The following is a 16,384-nucleotide window of genomic DNA, read 5'->3' as shown; positions in this document are numbered from 1 at the left end:
TCTGTTTCTTTCACAGACTGGGAGAATAAGACAAAGAAACAGGAAAGAAAGGGGGTAATGTACCAAGTGTACATACAATTGTCCTCTGGCAAGGGTCTAGGAAGGGGATTGTAATGTTGCAGGTGAATGGAGTGAAAGTCAATGCAACAGTTCCGTTGGCTATAGGGGTTTAAACCATCATTCATCTTTAGAAGGGAGCCTTCTTTCCATGGAAGTCCTTCGAGGTGCCTTCCTATCTTGGTGCAGTCCTTGGTAAGAACTTCTCCGATGGCCTCTGTTCCAAAGATAGGGAATCCTAACTCTGATATATTTAAAACACCTAATCCTTCCTAAATAGCAGAGGTGCAGTGCAAAACTATCACCACGATCTACTATTCAGTGAGTTTTGTTAAGGTGACTGACTTCACAATGTCACAAAGTTGGAAAACTCTCTTCACCTGAAAACTGCCTGTAAGAAAAATGTACCTTATAAAAAGTTTCTGCTGGACTATTTTTACAAAAAAACATATCCTCTCACATGATCTGATTCCTGTTGAATTTGGAATCTGCAGTTTTATCCGGCCTTACACTCTAGATATTTCAAAAGTTAAAAAAAAAATCATCACAAGGTTGACAAAAGGCAACCCATCAGTTTTTCACACCTTTAGACAAGGCATCTGAAGGAGAGGGATAAAAGCCTGAATTCTGCAGTATCCCAGTTTAAAAAAAAAATAATCTTATCGAAACTGGTAACAAAGGTCCGGCTTGAATGAGATCAAACACTGCTTCCCACACTTTGCAGTTTTGCCCATCAGCCACTCCTATAGGGACATGCCCTTGAAATGTCTATCCTTTTTCATTTGCAAGTGTGCCCGAAGAGTGCATCATTCAATTCAATTCAATTCAAATGAACTTTATTCGATTTAAAAGAAAATAAATCATAAAAGCACAGTATTTCACCTAATATTATACTCAAGGCAGCATTAAAAAAATATATTAAGAATACGGATGGTGACATAAATTAAAAAGCCCAATTCATATACCAATAGTTTTCCTACATCTAATTACACTTGTCAAATATAAGGCTGTAGATCTTGTATACACGTCATGCTCTAGAGATTGTAATAATTAACACGCAGGATGACATTGTCTAAGACCTAATAGCCTTAAATGGGTGAAATCCACCTCTTTCTTGGTACAGAATAAAATTTACAAAATAAAAGAACATTCCTTATTGATTGCAAAGACTTGTCATCACATGGGCACATACTCATGATTCTAGACCAAACGTTCATGACTGGGAAGCTAATGAACCTGTGAAAGTTTCCCAATCGGGAAACAGGTCAACATCATCCTATCATAAGCCCTGGTAACAAACGGCTGTATGCTATAAGTAATTGATAGCTTATGGTTCTCCTGTACGGTTGGCTTTAAAATTTAAGTTGAAAATCTATTTGTGTCCAGAAGCGTCAAGCAATTAGTTTTCAATGTTTTTCTCAGAATTGTGATTATACTGCCTGGGTCGTCAAAATATTCGGGGTGCCCAATGTCTTTCATTACATTTTTAACATATTTTAACCAAGGGATGCTAGACGCTCGATGTAATTTTAAGCTATCATTTAGAATATCCAGGTTATAACTAGTATTTGTTGTAGATCAAATCTTGTGCCACAGTAAAATGGGTTGTATTTTTGTAAGGTCGGATGTATACGGCATTCCTAGTTTAGAATGACATACATAAGTGGCTGTGCCTCTTGAGCCTGCCAGTAAATATCTAAAAAATACATTCTCGACTAGCTGCAAAAGCTGGGGGTCACTGTAGCCCCAAATGCCAGCACCGTACATGGCAGAGGAGACTCATTCTGCTTTATAAATCTGTAATAATTCGACGACCGGTCGTCTTTCCAGTTTTCTGGAAAGGTTAAATAGTGCAGCAGTGGTTTTCACAAATAAGAATTTTCTTGCTTGAACAGCCTGGCACCAAGTAACCTGTGGTCCAAAAGAATGTCTAAATAGGAAAATCTATGAGTAATTTGACCTTTTTACTGTCAATAAATATGTCTCTGCATTTTGCACCATCTTTTCCACAATTCATAATAAAAGTTGTAGAGGTGTTTACTCGAAGGCCCAGGTTATGCAAACATGTTGAAAAACTAGACACTACTCTTTGGAGACCAGGTTGTGTTCGTGACATTAAAACTGCATCATCCGCATACAAAAGGGCAGGTATCGGACACTTATCAATCTGTGGCAAGTCCTGGCACTGATTCGTTAGGACTTGACCTAGTCCGTTAATGTACAATGTGAATAAAAAGGGGGCCGAAACGCATCCTTGTCTTACCCCTTTCCATATTGCAAACATAGCCGAGCACTCTCCATTAATTCCGTACCAAACCCTGGCTTCGGCGTCGCTTTATAGCTACCTCATGAAGACAATAAGTAGAATTTCCACACCCAGATCTTCTAAGATCCTCCATAATTTATTGTGTATAATGAAATCAAAGGCAGCACTTAGGGCTACAAAAGCCAAGTATAGCTTGCCCTGCTTGGCCCACATATACTTTCCCAGGATGATGTTCACATTTAGTCCCTGTTGTTCGATCGTACCTAAGCCCTCTTCAGTATCTTCGGCCCAAACCTGTAATCTGTTCAACAAAATGAGACCCGCCACCTTAACTAAATAATCTAACAGTGATATTGGTCGATACCATGTAGGATTATGGTGATCTCCATTCTTTAAAATTGGGAGCAAGATTGATTCCGACCAAGATGGAATAAATCCAGAAGAGCAACATGCTGCTAGTACTTGTGTTAGTGAGGGCCCCAGAGAGACAGACTTGACGTATAAAGGTCTACAGGCACTCCGTTGGGGCTGGGAGCTTTACCACCCAAAGTTGCATTAATGGCACTGTTGACTTCTTCCAAGGTATAATGTACGTCTATTGGATGGTGGTTGGGTGGTATTAACTCTTGTGGTTGTTTGGGTACAACCATTAATATCTCAGGCACATCATCATTATACATTGACGAATAATGGTCCACCCATTGGTCCTCAGCAATGGTTATCTCTATGGATGGTGTATCTTGAGGGGCTAAAAAAAGGGACTTTTACTGCCTTCCAAAATCACGTATTATCTCTAGATGCAGTGGCTTCATGCAATGCGATAATTCGTCTCTTATTGCACCTTTGCGGTCTTTAAGGGCATGTTTATAGACCCCTCTGGGCGTTTTAATTTCTACTGGGTTCTTAATAGGTTTATGTCAAACATTTTTCAAATCGCTATAAGCTTTAGTGCATTTGGCGTTAACCCAACCCTGTTTCTTATCATAAGATTTTGTACTCTCCACAAATAGGGCCTTTTTAACCTCTATAGTGAACTGTGCAAAAGATTTTAACATTTCAGCGTGGGGGTGGTCTCATCAAGACAAGCAAAAAAGGCGGGTTAAAAGTTAATTAAAAGGGACCTTGTAAAACCAGACGGTTCCACCATGGGCCAGCGTAATAAATAGCCATTAATTTTGTTCAGATCTGTATGATGCAAGCTGATTTCCCCTTAGTATTTATCACGTTGCTTGGGAGTTCAAAGGTGATGCTTAAAGGAAAGTGATCGCTCATCGCATTTTTATGGGGCACAACATTTTTAAGCCTGCTAGAGTGTCAATTTGAGAGCAGGATGTAATCAATGATCAAACACTTTCCTCTACCATTGAAAGTGTAACTGAAGAGGACTAATGGGAAGCATAAAACATTGGCAAAACCAAGATTATGTGAAAACATAATTTTATTTAAGTTTTCCCCAAAATTTGTATGTGGGAAATGAGCATAATTGATTCCATCATCAGAAGTTATTCCACAAATATCCCCCTCAATGTACTGGCAAAAAGCTGAATTAAAATCCCCTCTCCAAATAACGCACACGTCCTTGGCTGTATCATTCTATATATTACTCAGGTAACTCTGCAATTTTCTCAATACCCCCACAGTCTGGTCTTTAGGGATGTTATTATAAAAATGAAACAGGGCTATACAGTGCATTAGATCCACGTTAAACAACACAATCTGATAATACATTTCTAAAGACTTCAGTTCAATCTTTTTGGCGTTTACATGATTGGACACATATGTGCACAAGTCACCCTTGTTTCTCACGTGAGTAGATAAAACCGCATCAGTATGAAACGTTTTATACCCATTAATATGCATGGGTTCTCCGCGCATGTTTCTTGAAAGCACAGTATAATAAATTTCCCTACAAAGTCTAACCAGAAGGGATTGGTGAGTTTAGAACGCTTACCTGCCACATTCCAAAATAGTACATGGCAAAGGTTCAACCTGCTTTTATCTGTATTACTTACTTCATTAATTTTATATAATCAATCTTTAGAGGTGGGAAGAATCTCTATGGTAGTGGGCTTATCCGGGGAAACCACTGTACCGTGCATATGGGCTATAGGACTTGTATACATTTCTAAATGATGTCCTGTTTCCTGAGATATTGCCAAATTAGGGGTATGAGCTCGTATATCAGATGTTGATTGTGAGCTGCCATCCCTTATTTGAACGACACGGGTGCCTATTGCATTTAGTCAGTCTACTTCCTCTACAGTGGGCAGAATGTCAAAATGGTTGAACATAGGGACATTATATGTATGTTAATTATTTTCATGAATAACCCTCCTTTGTGGTCTAATATATGGTACTATCGGCGGTTGGTAAAAGTACCCCAGAGGTAATATATTGATACCCATAGTTGTAATAGATTGGTGTATCATTCATCTGCTTCCTGCATCACAGCCAGTACCTATGTTTGTTGGGAGGTTTTAAAACTAGGCCGACTGACTTATTTTTGGTGCTAATGTTTTTCATTAGTGTGATAGCGGAACATAAAAACTAAGATTGATCAATGAAACCTAGGACCAACAGCATTTCAAGGCCAGTTGAACTGAAGGATTCCTGACATTGAAGTGGAAAATATATAAATAGAGATAAAGAAATCACTGGAAAACAATTGACAGTACCACAACCAATGTTACATCAGGAAATCCATAACTTTTCTGTCTTCATGCAGCAGGCAGTCAGGCAGGAGATCAGACTCTGTTACTTTTCTGCTGTTGGATCCTGAGCTACTCAAGCCTACAGCATCTCTGTCTCCTGGATATCTTCTCAACACTTGCGGGCAGGAGAGCAGCTCATGCTTCTCTACAGGTCCTCTGCTGACAAGATCTGAGACATGGACCTCTGTACATGCTCTGACAGAAAACTCCTCTGAAGTTCAGGAGAGACAGAGACTTGAGTCATTGCTTCTGTCCTCTTCATTGCTTCTAGTACCTCTCACTTTAGATCATACAGTGTTTTGAACCTCATAATGTTATATATTTGCAATCCATACAAAGGCAGTAAGATTATGTGGACACCACAGCTTAATACTAAGTAATCATATTAATAAAGGTTTGTGCTTTAGACTATGAATATAATGAATATTTCTGGGAGTTTCCCAAACCCCCACACTGAATATAAGCAAAATGCTGAAACCAAAGGCAAGCTGGCCACCACAGTCAGCATTGTTTTTCCTACATTCCCCAAAACTCTAAGGGCTTAAATGAGATTAGAAAACAAGAACGCATTCAAGAGAACATGCATTTATCATCTCAAACTATGCCCTGCCACATGCCCTTCCTATCTCAGTTCCCCGATATGGGGAACTCTGTGTCAAAGTTGAGGGATCCCAGATTCAAAAAGAGGTTCAAGTCTCAAGAACCTCTATTAGGCAGAGGAATACATACCATAGAAAGTTAGTATAGGGGTAAGTATTTCCCTTTATATGCCTACTACCGTCCACCGCTAATATTATAACTTTAAATCACTTAAATTCGCTTGCGTTCTGCCTTTGGCTCTTGAGTCTGCCATTCAGCCCCTGTTTTCTTAAAAACAAATTTCAGGACCATTGTGTATGATATGTACAATGTGCATTCCTTTTAGTCACACATTAGTCAGCAGGTGAAGCCTATGGTCGTTTTCTTGTCAGGATTAAACTCTCTTGAGCAGAGTCAGCAGAAGGCAGAGTCAGCAAACAGCGTTTTTATTTTCAAAAAAGATATGGAAGCAATCAAAGCAAAGGTATGCTTGTGAGGTCTGCAGGACCCATGGACCCCATAAAAATCTGGGGACAGTGGCCACCGGGTGGCAGTCTACAATGCGCAACCGATAGTCAGCCATCGGGAGTCGGAAGACCCACACTCCACCTAAGCGTAGCATAATGGCTGTGGGCGGGCACAAGCACAGCTTATGGGTGAGCTTTTAGGCATCTAATGCGACACAACGACGGCGCTCTTAAACTATCTTATTTTAGTGTCTCGTCTCCAGAATGTGATTCTGATGCCTATTATTTTTTCAACTCGGAATTTGAAACCATTTTAGGAACATTTTTGTTATCTGAACAACTTCTTGCATTAGCCTTTTCAGTATGACTAGATGTTAAATGCTAACTCATTTTTACTGCTGGGCCCCCCAACAAGGGCAACACATGATTTAATATTTCCTTATTGTCCTAATATTTTTATATTTAATCTATCAATATTAACTACAGCTGTCAAACTCAGCAGCTAATTAGTAGCAGGGTGATAGTCACTGCACCTTCTATCACCAGCCTCAGAGCAAGAAGGATCACCAATTTGGTTTAGCTGTACAGTCTCCTTGGTAAGTGTCATCCCATTTTAAGGCCTACAGAACACACTGACTGTTGCCAAGTTGGATTCCTCTGCAGCTTTGCCTAACAAGAACATTAGACCATATTGTTGTTATTGTTACTGTAATAATACATGAGATAACTGTTATCAATGTGAAAGAACTACTTGTTTAGTAGCATCTGAACATTACTATTTACTATTCAAGGAGACATATAACATTAATGCATGTGTGTATTTGCGCACATGTGTGTGCATAAGTGTCCAAATAACTGGAATGACATAAGATGGACAACATCTGCTTACCACTCTGGGCCTCATTACGATGTCGACACCGTAGCGGTCTGGAACTGACCGACCATAGGTTGGCAGTTCCGACTACCGGATTTGGATGCAACCACCCAATGGGCGGTCGGAAACAACTATTTCCCAAAGCAGCTTGTGTGGCGGGCGGAAATGGCCTGCTGCACAAGCTGTTATTGGGAAATTAATGTTTATGGGGGCACCATAGGTGCCCCACAGGCCCCATAGCAGAGGGGCAGGGCGAAGGGGACCCCAAAGACATTTTCGACAGCCTTTCCATGTCAGAAAGGCCGACATGAAAAGTCTGTTGGAAAGTGCCATCATAATCCCGACAGGGGAGCTGAGCCTTGCTCTGCCATCATTAAGGGATTATGGTAGCTTCTGACATTCTGAACAGCTCCTTGAACCCGTCGGAACTGCGTCCGAATCCCCGCAGGTTTTGCTCTGACCGCCATCATCCTAATACGGTGGTCGGACTGAAACTGATGATGTCGGGCAGAAAGCCTCCGACAGCTGGTCGGAGGCTTTCTGCCCGACATAGTAATGAGGCCCTTTGTTTTGAAGGTAAACCTGAATTCACAAATGATACAATGGGTAGTGTAGCACGTCTTTCATGTAAGACTGCTGCTCAGAAAGAAGCTCACTCATGACATAGCTCTTCTAAATCAGTTTGGAATGATAGACATGCATGGTAAAAATCTGGTCAACAACCACATGGCAGACATTATTGCTCATTACTCTTGCAAAGCATAGTTGTGCAGTCCATCTCTGGTGGCAAACTTCTTGTTAAGACAACCTAAAGTGTTTATGATGAGTTACAATTTTCCACAGATGTCTGAAACAAATAATTTCGAGAAGTGGACATACATTTGGCAACAAATGAACTTACCTCACTTTTTGTTTTGGTGTTCCGTATGGAGACTTTAAATTCTACAAGAGGGAAGATCTGATACAAAGATTTGTCTTTCGGGTTTCTCTTCCACTTTTCTGGTGGAGACAGGTTTATAGAAATGAATCTATCACCAGAAGATAATCTGACAATCGGAGGATCAATTTTAGCTAGAAAAATCATAACAGGGCATATAGTATGAATTTAAGGCTTAGAAAGAAAACGACAAATCTTCTAGAAAATATGTGAACCATGTCAAACACATCAGAACTGAATTAATACATAGCAATTTTCAAGCAGGTCTTCACTGAGTTCCCCAGTGACATCAGAGATAAAACGAGTTGAGATGCAGAGTCAAGTATTAATAAGCAGTGGTAATATAAACGTGGGAAAATGGTCCACAAATGCAAGGAGTCATATGCTTCGTAAAAATATACTTGTGTACAAACTTCTAACCATACATCTGCAGTCACAGGTCTCTCTTCTGGCATTGACATTGCAGAGGAAAGAGTGCAAAAAAGAACCTAAGAATTCATTTAGATGAGCTCTTTGATTGATTTTTGTCAATGAATCTCATAAGAACCGTTCTTTTTCAGTTTTTTTTTAATTTTTGGGAGGGGATTTTCTGATTTCTTTTTTTGGTATTGTTACTGTTGTCTAACAAGTGTTGTGGCAAACAGTCACATATAATCTTTACTTTTTTACTTTAAGAATTTGGAGTGTTGGTTTACTATGGTGTGAGCACTGGTCAAGCCGCAACCACAATCAGTGTCGGAGCAAGGCACAAGCCAACCCTAAATGAACCTGTACTCAACCCTCTGGTAGTGTGGCACAGAGCAGTCAGGCTTAATTTAAAGGAAATCTGTAAAGCATTTGTGCAACACTTCAAACAGTAGTAAGCGAAAACACCACACAAAAAACGATCCCACACCACAGCACTCAAGAATCTATGCCAGAAGAGCAGCTCCTAGGTGGGAAAACAAGACTGTGACAAGTAACACTTGATTCTGAGTAGTCGAGATTACTTCTGCCCATTACCAACTCATCCGTCTTCCTCCTCACATGACTTACTCTTTTGGGATATGTGGAGCACATCACTCGATGTGGCAGGTCCTGCACTTATTGCTCTGATTCCATAGTGGCCTTAGTAATGTAATTGATGTCATTTGTAATGTGTTATGTGATGTCACCAGTGATATCATAGATCACGTCATTTGTGATATTGTCTATGATATGTGAAGTTATGACCAATGCGCTGGGGAAACCTATGGTGTATAGATCGCCTTAACTGGTGATTATCACAAATTTCTTTCTTTTACAATCTGGATTTTAATCATACATGTGTTTTTCATGGTATGATGAAGATTGAGAGTAGGCCATGTGTTCACACCCCTCTTATGCAGTGTAGAGCATTTAGCAGTATGTCGCTGACAACAAGTGACATAATGGAGTGATATAAAAACGTGTTGAAGTCAACGTATGTACTGGTATTTCTACTGCGTGAACTAAAGGATCGCTGCACATTATATGAGGGTTCGAGAGACAATGTACAAGATCTTGCACATCAAGTGGAGATTACACATGTACATTTCAAACACAGAGAAATTATGTTAGTTGGAAACAGTTAGCAAAGGCAAATGCATATCTGTGCACTATTTAGTTCCTTGGAGCATGACATATGATGCTCAGAGAATTAAGACTAGTTCAGTTCAGCTAGTACACTCGAGTCCTTGATTTGAAAGCCTCAGGCCTCAGACAGAGAGAACGTTAGGTTGCAAGTGCTGCACTGAAGACAGTGTTGACTTGACCCAGTATGTAAAGAACCTCTGAGTATGTAAAGAACCTCTGACATGTCTGCATCCACATCACACGCTAGTATGTAAAGCTCACCTTCCCATTCCAGTTTCCTCGGTCCCCAAACATGAAAAACACCATGTCTGTGACTGCTCTTTTAATAAAGCAGTTTTTAATTTTTTTTAATGCAGCCAGTTTTCCTTCAAGGTTCAGAGTCGCTATTAGGAAGGGACGCCCTTGGAATGCCTCTTCCCAATAGTGAGTTGCTAACCCTGTATTTTGCAAGTCGCTATTACATTAGCAACTCGCAAAATAGGGTTGGTACATGGTGCTACAGTTTTTTGTGGTTGCAAAAGGGCAAAATGACCCTCTGTGATTGGAAAAAAACGGTCGTACATCTGGCCCTTAATCTCCCTGTGCTTACCAAAAATGTATGTGTCTGTTTCTCATGTAAAGCGATCCAATACCCTTGGGTCGAGTTCGCGCTCTATAAAACTGCAAATAAAAAAACCAAAAACAATAGCCACAGTGGTCCCCTTCTTCTTGCCCTCTTTTGTAGTACTCCCCTGCCTAGGGGTCCATCAATTAATTGTAAGTCCTCGGAGACACCCAGTGAGAGGTGCAAGGCCTATCTATGGAAGAAATATGGGCAGCACCAAAGAGCGCCTTGGCTTGACTTCAAGAAACTTGTGACCTGTCCAGTTCTCATTGAATTTTGTAGCTCCCTAGGACTGGGGCAGGGCAGCAACAGCGCAGCGCTGTATGCAGCTGCAACAGGCTTAGTGGACTTGCCAAGGCAGGAACTGAGACACCCTGGTGCTGCTCCCACAGTGAATGATTTATAGCCGAAACTAGCTCTCATCACCCCAACCCCAGAGGTCCGTCCACCACTGTTCCTTGCCATTATGGGCATCCTCATTTAGAACCCATACAGCAGATTCTGACCGACTTCCTAACATATGTCACATCAATAAATAATATACACAGATTTGGGCATACAAAACATGACTTTTCATGAGCTAGATGAATGATATGTACTTAAATATTCAATAAAAATGGAGCAACCACTTCTGCAAATTTATGAAGTCATAAACATCTATGTTTGAGAAAATCTGACTTACTGTTCGCAGTAGGACTAAATCTGTCTGTACGTGCCCACTTTGAGCAGTTGCCTCCATTCAAGGCGACCATAACTCTTGCGTAGTATTGTTCCTCATAGTCATAGGTCTCATTTGTAAGATCACACCAGGTTCTGTTAATGTTTGTGCACTCCAGTTTGTACTGCCATGTGTCAGGACCATACCTGTATGGAAATAAAGAGAAAAGAAAATACAATCAGGCATTAGGGTGGGGCATAACTAGGGCTCGCGGTTTTATATTTATTTTTTTAACGTTTCCATCCGTATTTATCTCTATTTATTTTTTGGCCCTCATATTGGTATTTATCCATATTTATTTTATGTTTTTAGAATAAATGGAGTCGTAAAATTGAATATTTCTACATTTATTTAACTCTTAGACATGCACTCATACGTCAAAGCCTATCGCATTTTAGCAAATTAAGCAGCCACATATATCAGAACACTACACCCATAGATTCGTATTAGCTTCATACTACAAATATATTTTAACATATTGCTGTATTTAAGAAAAGCTAATCTTTTTATGTAACTCCCCATCTGTCTATCCGCTCAGTTTTTGCCTGGATTTCATGAAAGACAGCATGGAGAGTCTTTCACAAAAAGCACAATTTTCAGTATTTTTCTGCATTTAAAAATTAATACAGACAGGAAATACATTGTTTTCTGTCTGTATTTATCTGTAAAAATCAGTAAAGACAGAAAACTGGGAGCTTTGGGCATAATCTACAGACACATGCCTTTCAGGACACAGGGAAGGCTTGAGAAGTCATTTCTGTATTGCACTGAACATTAGAGGAGAACAGAAGCCTCACGGATTTCGATTTGAAGAGTGATGAAGAATTGCTGTCAGTGTAAACCATCACTAGGATTGTAGTCCCATATAAGCCCTAATATGGCAAGTGGAACCAGGGTATTGTTCATGTGGGCTGACGCAAATGCAGTTTACACTGTGGTGGCATTCAGCATCACATCCTAATAGTTGTACCCCGATAAGTTGAAAGACAATAAAGACACAAACATTTGCAAACCAATAGGTTTTGTATGTGAAACCTCCAGGTTTTTACCACTATATTTCTTTCTTTTTTGTCTACTAGATGGTTACTACAGATTCTAGTGTACTAGAAGAGGCATTCTTTGATAGGAATATAGTAAAGTATAAGAAAAGCTATTCAAGGACGGTCATGTTGGTCATCTTTGAATGCAATGTTCAACACTCCGTCCATCATCCCCTTTGGTTTTGCCATCTTTGAATGTATTCAGATATATTTTTAAAAACTTCATTCAAAGATGGCTGTTGTGGACGGCCATCCTTGAATGGTAAAAAACACAATTAGATGTAGTTACCTACTGACAGAGCCGGAATTGGCAATTAAAGCATGAGATGTGACGTAGGCAAGCAGCTATTAGGTGGGATGTGGGAGAGGGGAATAAAGAGAGGGTGGATAATGTTAGTTCCTATGCACACGAATGCGAGTAGTATGAAAGTTCAAAGTTCGTAGGTGAAAAGATGGAGGCAAATAGTGTCTCTTGAAGTGTTCTCTTTGCCTTTATTCAAATGACAACACAAGGTCAACCAACCTGTGTTTTGTCAAATGGGTATTAACTCTTGACTTCTTCAGGGCAGTAAAGAATGAATGGTATCATAGACCTAAACACCGGTGATAATTCCGACCTGGCAGGTCATAAATGGTCCAATCAGTCCGATTCAATTAAAATATGCAGTGAGTCTTTAAATCTGGGCATCAGAGAATCATATGCACCTATCAATGAAGTACCGTAGTGTGCACTGCATAAAATCAAAGGAGGCTGATGTGAGCCGTAAGCAAGTCTTAAGCCAGTACGCTTAGTAGTCCACACACTCCCAGGAACGCATTCTGTACCGGATGCATCCAAGTTATTCATCGTGCATGACCATTTTGGGCTCTAACCACAAAGGTAAATATAACTGTGTATGTTTACTCAGGTAAATATTTGCTATTACACCTATGTGTAAATCTACACTTATTTCCTACTCACCAATTCAAAGTGTACATTTACACCTACATGTTGATTTACATGTTTTCAACCCCATAAATCAGGTTGTGGAACCTCCTACAACAGGATTGATGAGTATAAAAGTAACTACAAATAACTTTGCACACATTGGAGTAGATCTTCACTAGCATGGCAGAGATTTCCCACTGAAAAATATTGAGCAAATGATTGTTTATTTATTTTATTTTTAATATAAAAAATATTTTAATGTCGAATAACACGTAAATTAATTATAAATATTTATTTTTAAACTAGAACTAATAATATTATGTTAGAGTATATTAACTTATCAAATTAAATGTTTATTTAATAACTAATTTAAGTATGTTAATTTATTTTTTAAATAATTTGTAAACAGTAATTTAAAAATATGACAGTGAAAAGTTTTTTAAATTATATTTATTATTTAATTTTCAATTAAATTAATCATTATTAATTATAAATAATTTTCTAATGCTCAAAATAGTATACTTTTAAAATGTAAATGTCATAAAAAGTACTTTATTTAGCATTAGGTCCTTTTGGGTGTTATTTTAATTCCTTGCCTCCACTGTTTTCTAGTAGAGTGTCTTCCAGTAACAGTAGTTGTTCCTATGTGATGCTTTATTTACCCTAGCGCAGGACTGCACTACATTTGAGATCGATCGATCTCGATGGTGGAGGAACTCGAAACGCTGTTCTGTTAAGAGTGAACTTATCAAGGTCCCACATTTACAGACAACAATAGAGCCCCTCAAAAAGAATACTGTAGGATTCAAGACATGGCAAGGCTTTTTAATGCATGTAGCGGCTGCTACTTGGGTTCATCATTTACTTGACTCATTGGAAATACAATCTTCTACTGTTATTCCATTGGAATTTTAGTATACATTTTGTGTGAATCAAATGAAATTGAACCCATTCAGAGAACTCAGAATGAAGCCTTGAGAAAGTCCAGGAGGACGAAACGCGCGTCGGCTGCTGCTTTTTGTCTGCAATGGAATGAATTAAAAGATCAAAGTGACATGCACAGAGTTTGTCACTGTGGTGTATACCTCTGCATAGAAGAAAAAATACAGGTGGAGGAATGGGTCTCCAGCCACAGGTATTGTTTGTGAGTAGTATCACTGTAGTACTACTTTACGTACTACAATATACAGTTTGTGAATAGGATTCCAAATATCTGCGTACAATGATTCAACCATATCTTCCCTCAAGCAATCTGAGATCCTTGTAAGCCAACCTAGTGTTAGTACCCTGGGTCTTTATGGCCAGATTAGGGCCACGATCTTTCTCCTTTCAGGCAGCCAAGGCCCGGAACTCCTTACCGGCCCAGTTGAGAGTGGAATCTTCTGAAATGACGTTCAGGAACAAACTTAAAACTTTGCTATTTAGTTCACCTTAGCTTGAGATGGTGATCACCTGATCTAGATTATTTCTGCTTTGCAGCTTAGGTAGGTCAGGTACTACCATGGGGACACATCGTATGGTGTAACCAGGCGCTTTAGAAATCTCACTAATATTATTAATATTTTGTGCAAATATATATTCTTTACAAAACAATATTTGCAAAGAGGCCCCTTTGTGTGCAAAATATAGTTCAAAGTCACAAACGTTTGCTGAATATTCCATTTATCTGTTACCACCACCTTCTAAGGGGCCCATTCCAAGTTGGGGGGAACAGTGTTCACTGGGGATACTGCCTCATCCAATTCCAAGCTTTACCAGGGGCTGGAAGGCACCAGGTAAAAACAAATGTGTTCAGAAATGGCTGCATAATCAGGGAAAACATGCTGAATTGGACTGGATAATTCCAGGTGCCATTTATTTTTCCCATTGCCGAGGCAGAACATTGTGATGGATGGTAACTGGGAGGGGGAGGGGTACTTGGAGGGAGAGAGGGAGGTAAGAGACCAATCAGAATCGCTAACTGTGGCATCAGTACCCACCACCCTTAATCACCAGGCATCTCATTATAAGGCCCAGAAGTTGCTCTGTGCTTCTGACATGTGAACTAAGATCAAGGCTGCTCAGTGTATTTCCAGGAGAGACAGATCCAAGCCATATTTTTAGCATAAATACAGAAGGTGCATTTGCATAAAATGAAGCTAAACTGAAATAATTTAAATAGTTAGAGGTTACTATACGATTCTGGCATGGATCTGATTCTCTATACCTGCGATGGACACTCCAGCCTGATATGCTTTTGAACATATCTGATTCCCATGGGCCTATGATGACAATCCAATCCTGAAGAGCTGAACGTGAAACCCTTATCAACATAGATACTATACCAAGATTTCCATAAACACTGCTTTAAAGTGACATTAATGCTTGAATAGGCAACACATTCTATTATATTGACTGGTCACCTTCTGTGGCGTCAATCAGTCCGGGTAGGAGCACTTCTCCTCCTCCAATTTATTCAAAAAGGAACTCTTGCCATTGGTGAGCTGGTGACTTTTTGAAAACCTGGTACACCAATGATGTCTACACCTGCACTCCTGGTGAGCTGATCCCATTGACCGTCTTTACTCATCTCACCAGGTCACTAAAGTGAAATTTACCCGAAGAATGCATCCATATATTTGTAATTCTTGATCTAGAAAGTCCATGTTGCTTATCAGAGCATTAAATTGGAGACAGCTACTCTGCTTGTGGGCTTCGGCTTTTGTAATTTGGTCTCTTGGTGTGAAACCCATTGCAGTTTCTTCACCTCCTTACTGATAGGTGAAATACACTTTTACAGCCAGGTAACTCACAATCCATGCTTGGCCATCAGCCTGACCCATATCACACCTATTTGCCTTCTTTTTTTACTGATGTGGGACTGCTCATAGGCAAGGCCACACTTGAAAGCACAATATAACATTCAGTTAGTGAACCTTTGTCCTCGAGTGAGTGAATGACCTTTGCTGTGCAGATATGAGTTCACACCACACTTTGGACAACCCCCAGTGCTGCCTTCTCTCTTGTAGGGTAAATCAGATGATGTCTGCAAACGTGGGGACTTTCTAGCAATCTGCTTTTTGGAATCTGTTTTATTCAAATGTTCATCCAGAATACAAGGACATAACATGCAACCGCCCGCCCCTGTCCCCACCTCAAACGGTGCCACATTATCCGGCGACTTCTAGCAATCGTGAAACTCAATTCACTGTACCAAGTTGTAGCATGAAGAGGGTTGGCGTTGTTGACAGTGCAGGTAATTTGCTAGAGATAAAGAAACCACTGATTACTGAGTCGGGTGACCAAATGCTTTCAGGGCTCAAAGGTATTCTTTCAAACCCTTTGATAATCATTCACATAGTGCATCTTCCCATCTGCTGGCGCTGTTGCAAAAAATTAAAGCTAATCTCACTCTGTTAAGCTTAAGGAAGTCGGTACAACATTCTGGTTCACTTCCTAAGCCTCTGCTTCACACTGACGTATCTATAGAGACGCAATGTATTTTGGTTGTATAATTGTTTCTTGCATAGGTAGGTGCTTATAGACAAATTATTTTGAAGTGTGCATGTCGGACCAAAGTAGTGGGGCAACTGGGCAGATAGGAGCTATTGGGTTCTAGGTGTGGTGATTG

General features: G+C 39.8%; 1 protein-coding gene across 4 annotated transcripts in view; it reads right to left on the bottom strand.

The window, feature by feature from the left end:
- Positions 1 to 16,384, bottom strand: part of LOC146821237 (interleukin-20 receptor subunit alpha-like) — a 313,666-nt gene that overhangs the window by 43,506 nt on the left and 253,776 nt on the right. For all 4 annotated transcript variants that reach the window (XM_085612176.1, XM_085612177.1, XM_085612178.1 and 1 more), the window contains 2 exons: positions 10,771 to 10,952; positions 7,856 to 8,025 (listed from right to left, as the gene is read on the bottom strand). In XM_085612176.1, coding sequence (XP_085468302.1) covers positions 7,856 to 8,025; positions 10,771 to 10,952 — 352 coding nt within the window. The remainder of the gene's footprint in view (positions 1 to 7,855; positions 8,026 to 10,770; positions 10,953 to 16,384) is intronic.

Source organism: Triturus cristatus, chromosome 6, assembly GCF_964204655.1.
Source record: "Triturus cristatus chromosome 6, aTriCri1.1, whole genome shotgun sequence".
NCBI classification, from domain to species: Eukaryota; Metazoa; Chordata; class Amphibia; order Caudata; family Salamandridae; genus Triturus; species Triturus cristatus.
Note: the sequence above shows the minus strand (reverse complement) of the source record. Positions and strands in the feature narration are given on the sequence as shown.